Here is a 14,045-nt window from a genome sequence, read left to right as displayed (position 1 = left end):
AATTAAATTCACAGAATCATAGAATTAGACCTTGAGAGAACACATGTGGACATTTCAAAGATACAGAGAGTAAGGCCCATAGAAATTAAGTGATTTCATCAAGATGACAAAGCAAGTGAAGTATTAAGCAGTATTTAGCATCTAGACATCTTATTCCTAGTCTATCTCCCTTTGCAATGAAGCACACTCCCTCTCATTATACCAAATGTCAGATGTGGTATAAAAAGCTTTGTTACAAGATTGAGTTTGAATCCCAAGGCCAGCATTTAAAATGTGTGTGTGTGACCTTGGGTAATTTAGTCTCTGTGAAATTCAGTCTGTCTTTACCTAGCATCAGCCTCTCTGAGACTCAGATTCTTCATATCCTACATGAGTATAGAGAAAGAAAGAAGAAAGAAAGGAGGGAGGAGGAAGAAAGGAAAAGGAAACAAAAGAAAACAGAAAAGAAAAAATTGGGTATAGTCCTCATCTTATAAACTTGAAATAAGAATAAAATTTTAAAACGTAAGAAAGTACATGGAAGTCATCACAGAGTAGATACTGAACAAATATAATTTGAATGTAGAATGAAAATGTATTTCATCACTGAACCATGACTGTAACAACAACCTCCAGCTGGTCTCCCTGCATTTAGTGTTGTTTTCTTCCCTGCTTTCTCCACCACCAACCCCAACACATACACACACACACACACACGCACGCACATGCATACATGCATGCATACTCACACACACACACGCACATGTGCACACGCACACACACACACACACACACACACACACACACAGTGTTTTCTTTCTTGCCACCAGACTAATCATACTAAAAGCAAATCCGGCCATGCCCTCCTAATGTCCTGATTCTCCGTTGGCTTCCTAAATCCTGCAATATCAAGTCTGAATTTCTTACTGTGATATATGGTTCTTTGTGTACGGAGCTTTATTATTGTTGAACAACACTCTCTTTGGTTTACGCTTCAGCAAATCCAAACTTAATAGGCACCAGGACACCGCACACCATTTCTTCTCTCCATGGGCTTGTGTGCATGTTGATACGTCTACACATCTTTCATGTTTCAAGATCAGCCTACTGTGTAGTGAAGCCTCCCTTGTGCCTCCACAGGCACGGCTGCTGGCTTTGTGTTCTCATTGCGTTTAGTACAAAGACGTATCCCCTGTTGGCCTGCAGGGCCATCTCTACACTGTTGTTCCTTGAGAGCATGTGCCATTTCACCTTCTGTGTGTACCCAGTGCCTTCATTCAGGGCCTGGCGTACAGTGGGTGTAAAAATAGCCAAGAACTGGGCAAGGTGGTGTCCAAAGTCAGAAAAATAAACGCATAAGCAAACAAACACACAAATAAAGTATGATTTTTGCTTTTGGTGAGTTCTATTCATAATGGGGTGACAAGAGACAAGCAGATAAGGAGAATACAGGGCTACAAAAACATAACCGTACTGTGCTGTGGGGGTTTTTAGAAAGAAGAAGACACTTCATACTTCAGAGAGACCAGGAGAAGGAATCAACATGAGCTCAAACACCCAGACCCCTCCCCAGCCCTCGCACGTGACCCTGAAGAGGCTCCCTTTTATACATCAAACCAAACTCCATGCCCATAGTCCAGGCCGCTCACAGACTGACTGGTACACATTTTGCTCTGAACAACTCATCTCTAAAATTTAAAAAAGACCATTAGATTAATTTATACCGCTACCCATCCTGGGTTGGGAAGATCCCCTAGAGTAGGACATGGCATCCTGCTCCAGTGTTCTTGACTGGAGAATCCCATGGACAGAGGAGTCTGGCGGGCTACAGTCCATGGGGTTGCAAAGAGTCAGACACGACTGAGCACGCGCGCGCACACACACACACACACACCCATAAGCTTTCAGTGAATAAGTGTGTTTCTTTTTGGTGCTTTATTCTGCATTTAAATGACATTCTGAAGGCTTTAGGAATATGGCAGCTTAGCAAGTCATCTAGATTTCCGAACCAAGGGAAGCTCACCATACCAAAAATTAGTTCAAGTCAAATATTTGAGGTGCAACACACCTCAGGCTGGTGAAGGCAAGCAGTCTAGCCTGAATGCCTGTCACAGAACTGTCAACTGTTAGTAGACCTCAAGCCTATACTGCATTTGAATAATGAAAGTGTATTTGATGATCAAAATATGATATTGTCTGAAAGAATTGTGGGAGTCTAACAATCTAGGAAATCTAGAATATGGGAATTTTTATATTACAGGAGACTAGGATGTGTTTTAATTGGATATAAGGAACATTTCATCAAGGACTGGGGGATTGTTGCAGCCTTTTCTTCTGGCACTTCTAGAATGGGCCCAGTGATACCCTCTGACCAGAAGCTCTAACTGCAGCCAGGAGAGAGCCATCTTCAGTGTTCACAGGCCCTTGCTGGGAGCTTCAGACACAAACAGTCCAAGAGGCTCTGCAAGAGCATTTGTTGATAGTTCTTTAAGCTGATAGGTATTCTGCGAATTTCCCCACTTCTTTATTCATCATTGTGGTTAAACAGCTTAAGCCTCAACCCATTCTTTCACGTTTCTAATCCCCAAATTATAGCCCTGTTATGGTAACGTGGTTACTACCAGAACAAAAAAAAGGAATACTGGTATTTGGGGTTTTCATCCTTTGCATTGATTACAGAACATGATGAATGCTATCTTGAAGCATCCATTTTTACACTTTTATTAATTACTTCCAGGGAAGGGTGTGTTTTTTTGTTGTTGCCATTTTTTAATTTTTTTATTTTATTTAAATCAGAAATGACCCTTAGGAAACATAGACAAATATCAAATAGAATTCCTCTCACTTATTCATTTGTGTTTATTTCGAATTTAAGTTTCTTGAGTGACAAAGACATTTTTCTTTTATATATTTTCATATGATACTTATAACATTGTAGGACCTCAAGTATTGTTTAAAGATGCTCATAAAGATTGAAAACCAGACTTCCTCTTTCCTAATAAGTTAAATCTCAGGGAAATAAAATTAAATTCATTATTTTAGTTTCTATTTTTAAATGTGTTTATAAATTAATTAACTGTCTATTGAAGCAGTACATTCTGCATTGATAGTGAAAAAAATGATTTAAGATTTTGTTGTTGTTCAATTGCAAATTACCCTAGTTTCACAGGTCTTATATTTCAAAGGAGGATGTTACCTTCTTTAAATAAAAAGTCAAGGTAATGACTGATACCTTCTTGGAATGTTTACAAAGAGAAAAAAATCATACCAAATAAATACAAAACCTAATTCATGAGTTTGGTGATTGTTCCTTTAAACATTAGCCAGTTGTCTAAACAGTTATATAGTCCTAGCCACACAGTGTCAAGAAGGAATACAATCAGTGTTAACCTGGGTCAGATCATACATACCAAATTGTTTACCTTGTGCATGATATGGTGGAAGTTTGGCATTTATCTAACAAAACCATATTGTTATATGATCAGTTCAGTTCAGTTGCTCACTCATGTCTGACTCTTTGTGACCCCATGGACTGCAGCATGCCAGGCTTCCCTGTCCATCAACTCCCAGAGCTTGCTCAAACTCATGTCCATCGAGTTGGTGATGCCGTCCAACCATCTCATCCTCTGTCATACCCTTCTCCTCCTGCCTTCAATCTTTTGCAATTGGGGTCTTTTCTAATGAGTCAGTTCTTCACATCAGATGGCTAAAATATTCAGCTTCAACTTCAGCATCAGTCCTTCCAATGAATATTCAGAACTGATTTCCTTTAGGATGGACTGGTTGGATCTCCTTGCAGATTCCAAGGGAATCTCAAGAGTCTTCTCCAACACCACAATTCAAAAGCATCAGTTCTTCAGTGCTCAGCTTTCTTTATGGTCCAACTCTCACATCCATACATTACTAATGGAAAAACCATAGCTTTGACTAGATGGACCTTTGTTGGCAAAGTAATGTCTGTGCTTTTAATACGCTGTCTAGGTTGGTCTAACTTTTCTTTCAAGGAGCAAGCATCTTTTAATTTCATGGCTGCAGTCACCATCCACAGTGATTTTGGAGCCCAAGAAAATAAAGACTGTCACTGTTTCCATTGTTTCCCCATCTGTTTGCCAGGAAGTGATGAAGTGTTATATGATACATGTCATTAATCTCCTGAGTCAATCAATTAACCAGCTAATTTGTAACATATCCATTTTATTCTTACTCTGTGTGCTTCACCTTTCTAAAAAGATATAGCTCTTAAAGTCTCTGTATTATCTCTCCTAGCAATGGAGATATTCCCCAGTATTTGGGGTCAGAATTGTTTTTTTTTAAAGGAAATTATAATGCATCAAATTATTAAACAGGATGTAGAGAAGTCATTGCTGTCAGTATAGGAAACCACCCACTTTTTAAATAATCAAACCAAACAAAACCCAGCAGCTTCTTCCACTGCCACAGAGTTAAAGGGAAAGTGATATGGTTGTGAAATAAGATGTAAAGATAATACAGTACGTTGGTGTGACCTGGCCATGGAGCCTTTGAATCATTGAACCCTCAGTCCCCTGTCAAAATGTAAAAGGCATCACAGTAACCTTATACAAAGGTTAGACTGGAGATTTTGTGAATTACAATCTTATGATTTGTGGGATCTTAACTACAAACTTTTCATTTACTACCCTGCCCTTATCAAGGTTTTTAGATCTCTGTACAAATATTGTAGTGCTCAGTAGGACCAGCATGACTCAAAGGAAATCTGTTTACCAAGAAAGTGCAGTGACTAAGTTCTAGGAGTTCAAAACATATGTCTTTCTAACTAGGGGTAAGGGGATGGGAGGTGAGAAGTTCATTCCTCCATCATTACTGCTTTGGTTAAAAGAGAAATCATAATTGATTTGTCTTAAGCAGAAAAGAACATGTTGATGTTCCAGGAGGTGTTGAACTATAGCAGGAAAAAAATGAACCAAATCAGGTTAGGAACACAAAATCTCTTTCCACCCACCTAACCACTCCTTTTTAATCCAAATTTTATATGAACTAAAGCTCAAATCCTCACACTTAAATTTGACAAGTTTATGCTGCCTACTTGAAGGCTTAAGTGCTTTGCTTTTATAGCAAGCAATAGATGCTATTTAGTTGCCAAAAAAAAGCTCATTTCCATATTTATACTTGATTTCTACAAGAGTTTTCTTTTCTATTAGTTTCTAGCTATGTTTACAAAGACATTGGAATAAAATATGGTCTGGCTAAGACAAGTTGTCACTTGAACCCAAGATTTCCTTTTTAGGAGGACATATGAGTTTCTACTTATTTAACAAGCAAGCATTTTCAGATTCTCCATCAACTTACCACTCATGTATTTTAAAAACATGCATTAATCATTTCTTGCATCTATAAATTTGTCTCTGTCTTAAAGAAGGCAAGGTATTACAGTGAATTTAAGTATATTTTACAAGCAAAAGAAAGGGAAATTAAGCTACTTCAAGCAATAGAAGTCTTCCTCACATAGTTATAAGCACAATTGAACTCAAAGATCCTTTCTGTTCTGTTTTGTTCAACTTGCCACCAAGACTCACTTGAGTTTCAGGATAGAAGTTTTTCATAAAATATTTTTCAAAAGGCAAATATTTCTTTTTGTCTAATTTACAAACGTGGAATGCATTTTTTAAGTCTTGAAAAATGATTAACAATGATTTCAAAATTCAGACACCTACAAGAACAGGTTTTGCTGAAGACTTTTTTTTTTTTGAGACAATGACTATTTCTTTCTCAGGATTCTATAGGTTGACTAGGATCAGCTGGGTGGTTCTTCTTTTCCACATAGTATAGGCTGAAGTCATCACAGTGGTTGCATTAAGTTGGGAATTCATCTGCCTCTGGAATGCTCAAGATGACCTCTCATTCTCCAGAGCCACTCTCTTTGTGGTTTTTCATCATTCACTAGCCTATTGTTCAGGGCTTTCTTAATCACTGGAGACAGTTCAGCTAAAGGGAAGAAAAATCAGACTTCAACAAAATGTAATTTTAGATGAGTGGGAGCATTCAACTTGATTTAGCTTTATATGTTTTTCCTATTTGTGGACCATTTGGTTTCCAGCTAAATTTTCTTTAACCTAAATCTGTAAATTTCACTGAATTATAAAACTTATATAAAATTATAATTTATATAAATTATAAAACTCCATTGCATTATAAGATGTGATATTAGTAGATGCATTTTTTAAAAAAGAATAGGTAAAATTAAACTAAATCACTCATTGACATTTTATTCATGCTATTTCTCTACCCTTTCACCCCCTCAAATAGTAAGCTAATAAACAAACAAATAAATAAAACTATTTTCCTTTTATTACCTACCAAATAATTTTAGATATTTTGATGCTCCCTGTTGATTTCAGTAAAATATAAAGTCCTAACAATTTATATGGCTAAAGTGGTACATTCATCAGATTTTGACAAAATAGACTGGATTTTTTAAAAAAGATTTCATAAAAAAAGGAAGGAAATGATCTCGACATTGTTGCTCTGTTTATTAATGCATCATGAGACTGCACCTGTTTCACTTTTGTTTAAAAGTTGAGAGCAGCATTACAGCACATAAATCAGGGTGTTGGTGTTGTGGGAGGAGTCTGAAAACAGAGTAAGGAAAGCTTCAGAAACAATTTCCTCAACACAGAAAAGAGCAGAACTCTCTCACCTACGAACCAGGTAGTTTCTGAGAGAGAGCGTGAGGGACATTAACAAAGGCTGGGGCCCAGTATGCCATGTCGGGCATGCTTGCTCCTATACAGGAGATAAAATAGTCTTAATGTATGAGAACAGCAATCTAATGTCTCAGATCAGTTTGAGAAGCAGCTCTGGCAGCGGGGGATGTAGGTGTGTTCTACTACACTGGATGGAATCAAGCTAAAAATATGTTTAGTGTCTGATAAGAACGCCAGTCTCCTCAAGCTCTCATTTAACGTCGGACTTTCTGTTTTGCTTTCAAAGAAAAACGTTTTACAAGGGCAGCATGAAGCGGACAAAATCTGGAGCAAAGAAGGATTTTATGCTGTTGTCATTTTTCTCAGCATCTTTGTTATTATAGTAACGTGTTTGATGGTAAGTTTGTTTCTTTATATGTTTTATCTTGTACTGAGCCCACCATTTGATATTACTGGATACACTGCCATTAAAAAGAATGTTGGAAAGTCTGGGAATAGAAGCAAGGCTCTGATCCTGCTAGGTTGCAAATATTTCACATCTAACAGCAGAGTGAGAGCTAAAGGAAAACCTATGGAATTATGGATTCTGACCTGCAGAATAAGGCTATAATTGCACTGAGGCTTTTAGTAACTTGATCAACCCTGAGAATGAAGCTTCAGAAACTGATTTACTGAGGTCACTGAAACCCTCAAAGTCGTTTAAATCTCATGGGTGCACTTTGGGCTTACTTTATTTCTTCTTTTATATCATCTTTATGCAACTTGGGAAAAATTTTAAAAGAAATATGTCTTAGGGGTAAATTTACTTCTTAATGAGTAAAATTAAGGTTTTCTTATTTTTAATGGGCCTTGAAAGCACTCTATGAAATTCCAGTCATGAAAAGGAGATGATTATAGGCTACAAGGCTAAACAATCCATAATCAACTAATTCTTAGGTGAAAGAATAATGTAAAAGTATAAAAGCATACACTGCAAATAGCTCTGTAAATGACAAGTTATAGATATGAAGCCTTTAAGAGTATATTTCAAAATTTTAAAAATAGAACTCCAAATAAACTTAAACACACTAAAACAGGCAGTGCTCCTTGGTGTTGAATGAATTAACAGTTACCTTTCTGACATAATGATAAAATATTCTGTTCTTTTGAAAATTCTGTGATGTAACTTAAAATATTTGAAGTTTATAAATGGGTTTTAATATCTTTTTTCCTATGTGCTATATTCTTCTTAATTTTGCACATTTCTAAAAGCATTCCCTCCTTAGTTTTTAAATGCCCCCTGCAAAAGACATCACTCCAATTATGCTTGCGGCAGTCAACAGCGTTGCTGAGTGTCTTAATGGGTTTTGTTTATTTGTGCTCCTTGTCCTGGGAAGGGGTTTATATTAGAAAGATTAAGGCTCAGTTTGGAAAGATAGAGGCTGAGTGGGTCTAAACTTGAAGGATATAAAACAATTAAGGCCTTAAATAGGCTAAAGATTGGCATATTTCCTAGAATCTAAGCTTTAGAAAGTAGCAAGTTTCCAGTCACCCTAGAGTTCCCATCATCATGAATTCAACGGCATCTTCTATAGGTCAGGCAGTCAGAAAGAAGATTTCTAAAAATTGTGACATGATCAACAAAAGAATAATTTAAGATTAAGAATGCAGATTTTTATAGCTAAATAGTGGAGGTTATGGGTAAAAAAAATTAATGAAATTTGGAGGTTTTATGGAAATTTTGACAGACACATCTGGACATTTTTTAGGTAGTATAGGATATGGTTTCTTGTTATGGTTAATTGTGTTTTAAAATATGTGGTTCTTTTTTTCTTTTTGTAATAGAGGAAATCTCAAGTGTTGTCTTCTATCTTATAAGTCACAATTACAGTGTTTTTCTGCTTGGAACATTGGAAGGAAGAGGAAAATAGAAAGGGATACAGAGAGATTCAAGTGGAGATTGTATCATGTCGGACTCTTTGTGACCCCATGGACTGTAGCCTTGATAGATCAGTTGGTAAAGAATCCACCTGCAATGTAGGAGACCCCAGTTCAATTCCTGGGTCAGGAAGAACCCCTGGAGAAGGGATAGGCTACCCACTCCAGTATTCTGGGCTTCCCTTGTGTCTCAGCTGGTAAAGAATCTGCCTGCAATGCAGGAGACCTGGGTTTGATTCCTGGATTGGGAAGATCCCCTAGAGAAGGAAAAGGCTACCCACTCCAGTATTCTGGCCTGGAGAATTCTGTGGACTGTATAGTCCTTGGGGTCACAAAGAGTTGGACACAACTGAGTGACTCACTTCACTTCACTTCACTTCGGACTGTCGCCCATCAGGTTCCTCTGTCCATGGGATTTTTAAGGCAAGGATACTGGAGTGGGTTGCCATTTCCTTCTCCAGGATCTTCTCTACCCAGGGATCGAACCTGCATCTCCTGCAGTGGCAGGCAGATTCTTTACCACTGTGCCATCTGGGAAGCCGCCTTATTCCGGAAGTAAATACTTAAGATCCAGAAGAGCAAAGGCAAGGATGAAAGGAAAAAAGTGGGAAAGCAGATTCCTGAGCAGCTCGTGAGCACTAGAGGGCTGAGGGAGTCAGAGCATAGGTTGCTATTAACTTGTTAGATATGCTCCAAATTCTGTATCTCTAGCTCAGGGTGGATCCCCATGTATCCAACATGATTGGATAAATTCCCACCCTACATATTGGTCTCCAGTAGCAATAGAACCTGTAGTCACCACACATTAAACTACCTGGATCCAGGGAACAACTGACCCTTCTTTTCCCCATAGCTGCAAAGCATCCATGTAAAATCCAAAAATCTAAGTCTGCTCCAATGTTGCTGGAAGAAACCGAGAATGAAATGTTTCAAAAGTGTGTAGGCAATTGCTCCCTTCAGGGCTGGTAGGTAGATTCATCAATTCATTTAATCCAGAAATTCCTGCAGTGGGTTCACTGTGAGCCTGTTGGACCTTTGGGCAAAGGAAGGAACAAAACAGATAAGGTCCCTGTGCTCATGGTGCCTATTCTCCAGAAGAAGACAGAGACAATAATTAAGTTACTGTTTTAAAAAATTAAATAGTGTTCATATTCTATGATTCCTAGTATATGACATTCTGGCAGAGGCAAAACTATAGAGACAGTAAAAAGATCAGTGGTTGTCAGAAGTTGTGGGGGAGAGATGAGTAGCTCAGACTTTTAGGGTAGTGAAACTTTTCTGTGCGATACTTTTACAGTAATGCATACATGACACTATGGATTTGTCAAAACCCATGGAACGTACAGCATCAAGAGTGCGTGAGCCCTAATCTACGTTCTAGACTTCAGTTAATGATAACATAGCAATGTTGAGTTAATTAGTAACAAGTATGCCACACGAATGCAAGATGTTAGTAATAAGGGAAGTTGTTGAGGGAGGTGGGGGAGGGGGCAATATGAGAGCTCTGCTCTCTGCTCAATTTCTAATAAACCTAACACCGCTCCTAAAAAACAAAGTTTGCTTATTTTGTAAAGAATCAAAAGCATTAAGTGCCATGAAGAGCTTATGGTGAGATAATAGTGAGTGAGTGGAGCAGAGCAATCAAAGACAACTGAGGTATCTGAAAAAGTAGGGACAGGGCCTCCCTGGCAAAGGATGTGACAGGTGGAACATGGAATGGAGCAGCTGACGCTGAGGCAGGAGTCCTCTCTGGCTTCCAGGAGAAGGGCAGAAGCTGTTTCAGGCAGAGCTTTGATGTGATCTGATTTGTGAATTTAGAAGATCAGAGTCTCTGCTGGTGGAGAGCGGTTGGGGATAGAACTTGGGGTGAAGTGTTGGAGCAGCTATTGGATTAGCCTGATGAGAAATATGATGGTGGCCCTGAGTTAGGGGGTGGGGGTAGAGATGGAGAGGAGTGAAGGACTGGGATTTATTTGTAGGTGGAATTGAAAAGACTTGCTGTGTACTGATTCTCTGGGAGGAAGAAAGAGAAAAACGAAGGATGACTCCCAGGTTATTTGACTGACAATCCAGATGGTTGTGTTTCCATTTCCTGGGAGAGGAATCCATTCAAGATGGGGAGTAGTGAGACAGAAGAAACACTTATGATTTGTATCCCAATAGATTTTGAATAAATGAAAGAAAGTAGAATGATATGTTTCAAACAGGATCTTCCATTTGAATGTGAAAGGGTCAATTTAAAAAATAGCAGGGGAATCAGCAGTATAGAAAGGAATTAATATTGATAGAAAAATAACTACTACCTGTTACACAGGAATACAATGAAGTTAAGTTTATCTGATACAACTTAACCACTGACAAGTTCACATGGAGGACTGGTCAAATGTGATTCTCTAAAATAAGCTTATCTTTGTACATGTTCAAGTGTTTTTGATAATGATCTTGATTTAAAGTAAGTTTTTTCCTTGGATCTCTCTGTAATAGTTACACTTTCACTCTTGTGACTTTCAAACAAATATATTCGGGTTTCTGTTTCCCATAATTTTGTTGATTCCATGGCAAAGGAAAAGATATAACTCAGAAATTTCCCTCTGGCATTAATTATATTTATGAAAGATCAAATGCCATTATTTATGTCCAAGCCTTCCTCATATCATAGAAATGAAAAGCATGTGGTTTTATTATGCAATTATATAGGTAAATTGCTGTCACGGAGGATTACATGCTCTGTAACAATAACATAAGGCTTGGCAAAATTTTTGAAATATGGCATATTGTTTACTTTCCTTAAAATTAAAAAAAAAAAAGTATGTTGCCAGGCATAAAATTAGACACGCATGACATTTTCAAATGTGTGACTTATTTAGCACCTCTCAAATGTGAATGCAGAGTGGGTGGTGCAGCAAATAGACAAATACAATTTTCCAGGGAAAAACGTGTGGGCAACTTCCAATCCATTCAGTCTGTTTTAGGTGGAGGAATATATTACTAAGAAGAATTAGTTCTTAAACTGGAATAAATAATAGAAAGAATGTGGTTTATCACCTGCATTACATCTCCAGTGCACTTAGAAGTTTATTAACAAGTGCAGAAGTATTTATGGAATTAGGTAGAGCTGTCTACAGACCAGATTGCTACTGGAAAGCAGTTTTGTTTTATTTGTTTTTGGCTGTGCTGGATCTTCCTTGCCGCACAAAGGCTTTCTGTAGTTGCGGCGAGCTAGGGCTGCTCTGCATTTTGGTGCACCGGCTTCTCATTCAATGGCTTCTCTTGTTGCCCAGCACAGGTTCTAGGTGTTCAGGCTTCAGTGGTTGCAGCACATACGCTCAGTAGTTGTGGTGCACAGACTTAGCTGCTCTGCGGCATGTGGGATCTCCCCGGACCAGAGATTGAACCCCCGTCCCCTGTGTCGGCAGGTGGATTCCTGTCCACTGCACCGCCTGGGAAGTCCTGGAAAGCAATTTTAGAAAACACATAAAAAGTAGATGTTTGGGTCAATAAAATCTCTGCCCATAGAAGAGCCATCAATATGTCATTCAAAATGTTTGTCTAGTCATGGTCTTGGTAGTGGACTCTCTTTTGGACTACTCTAATGTAGCCTGAACATCACAAAGAAAATACATGTCAAAGGTGAACATATACAGACACACTTTTCTAATATGTTATATGTAATTCCTAGTGGTTCAGGAAATGGGACTAGATTCCGAGCTAGAATGCTTTGGTTACAGAACCATTTTCCAAAGTAGACATATCTCTCAAACTAATTTTCTGGTTTTTTTCTGTATTAATAGAAACCATTCAGCTCAAAATACAACCCTCTCAATAATAACAAAAATAATCTAACAACTATAATAACTAGTTTCTTCCAGGCAGTACTAAATGTACTGCCTGGTACTAAACAATATATTTTTAACACACTTCATTGACATACAAAAATCTGTACATGTTTAATGTAAACAATTTGACGAGTTTGGAGATAAGCATACACCCATGAAACCATCACCATAATCTATGTCATAAATATATCTATCAGCTCCGGTAGTTTCTCTTTTCCTCTTTATTATTATTTGTGTTGTGATAAGCACACTTAACACAGTATCTGTCCTCTTAGCAAATTTTAAGTATACAGTTCAATAATTTATTAATTATAGACTTTATGTATAAACACAATGTATTTTAGTTTCCTAATTATACTGACAAGGAAACCAAGATTCAGAGAAGATAAGTGACTTGACCAAGAACAAGCAGTATGTGGGTGTCTGAGAGCAGAGGTGGGAATTCAGATCCAAGTCTATCTGGATTAAAAGTCTGGGTTCTTTCCCATGATTTTATATGTAAAGGGATCACACTGTAGTTTCTTCCAATCCTGTCACTCTGTCTTGTGAACATCTATTTCTGGCCACGAAAGAGTCTAGAAATCAATGACAATGTCTGTGTTAATTAGAGACCTTCAACTCAGGCAGACGTAATAAACGTGTACTACCATACCTGCTGTGGACACAGCTCTATTTTACACCTAGTGTCTGGTACTGGACATCATTTTTACACATCTGTCTCTTCTGGAAGCCTGTGAATCCCCAGAAGCGAGGACTGTGTGCTATCTTTGCCCCCACAGTGTTGTTCCTGCAATGTAGTAACAATCGATTCACATTTTATTCAACTAAAAGAAATGAATGAACTGTTTCAGAACTAGCTGTAAACTACTGCAAAAGAGAAGTGCTATGACTGTTAGTTGGTGGCATCCTCTTGAGATCTGAACATATTTTAATCCAAACAGATGTTTTTTGTGTTAGTCACCTATGTGTTTTATTGAAATGTATTTGATGTCTAACATTGCATAAGTTTAAGCTGTACAACTGAATAAGATTTTTAAAATGAAAATTATAAGCTGCAAAATAACTTTATAGGATTATTTTAAGCTTCCTCTCATTTGTTTCTCTGGTTTCTCTGGTTCTCTTCCTCCTGTTATTTTTTTTCTCCTGCAATAGTTTTAACTTTTACAGATTCTTTCATTCAATATTCCATTCTCTTTCTTTTTTCAAATGATCAAAGGAGCGTGTTGATAATCTCAAGATTTAAACAGCAAGTTCTTAAAGGGAAAGTTATATTGACTTGCCATTCCAACGGCAAGCTTTTAGGTGGAGTTTGGAAACAAAGTCCATTCATATAGAGAAACATACATATGGTATATTCCAGATCTCGATCTGCGCAGAGAAAAATTTCTGACAACACTTTTTCAGAGGCTTTGGGAAAGAGATGGGGAAGAAGATCTGTGGGGATTTAAAAGACACTGTAGTGGAGAATGATTATAGGAATACGTCAGGAAGCCTGGATTCTAAACTTTATTTCTAACTTGCCATTGAGTCACTCAACCACGGATTTAAATGTGAAGTGACTGACTATACCAGGTGATTTTTAAGGTCCCTTATACCAGTTTCTCGACAGCAGCACTGCTGACATGTTGGC

The 14,045-nt window shown here is 37.8% G+C and overlaps 1 protein-coding gene across 2 annotated transcripts in view; it reads left to right on the top strand.

Annotated features, from left to right (window-relative positions):
• PTPRR (protein tyrosine phosphatase receptor type R) overlaps positions 1-14,045 on the top strand; it is a 268,902-nt gene that overhangs the window by 149,285 nt on the left and 105,572 nt on the right. For both annotated transcript variants that reach the window (XM_006058411.4, XM_006058412.4), the window contains exon 5: positions 6,949-7,059. In XM_006058411.4, the coding sequence (XP_006058473.2) occupies positions 6,949-7,059 (111 nt within the window). The remainder of the gene's footprint in view (positions 1-6,948; positions 7,060-14,045) is intronic.

Source organism: Bubalus bubalis, chromosome 4 (assembly GCF_019923935.1).
Source record: "Bubalus bubalis isolate 160015118507 breed Murrah chromosome 4, NDDB_SH_1, whole genome shotgun sequence".
NCBI lineage: Eukaryota > Metazoa > Chordata > Mammalia > Artiodactyla > Bovidae > Bubalus > Bubalus bubalis.
The sequence above is the reverse complement of the archived record's forward strand: the minus strand, read 5'-3'. Positions and strand labels throughout refer to the sequence as shown.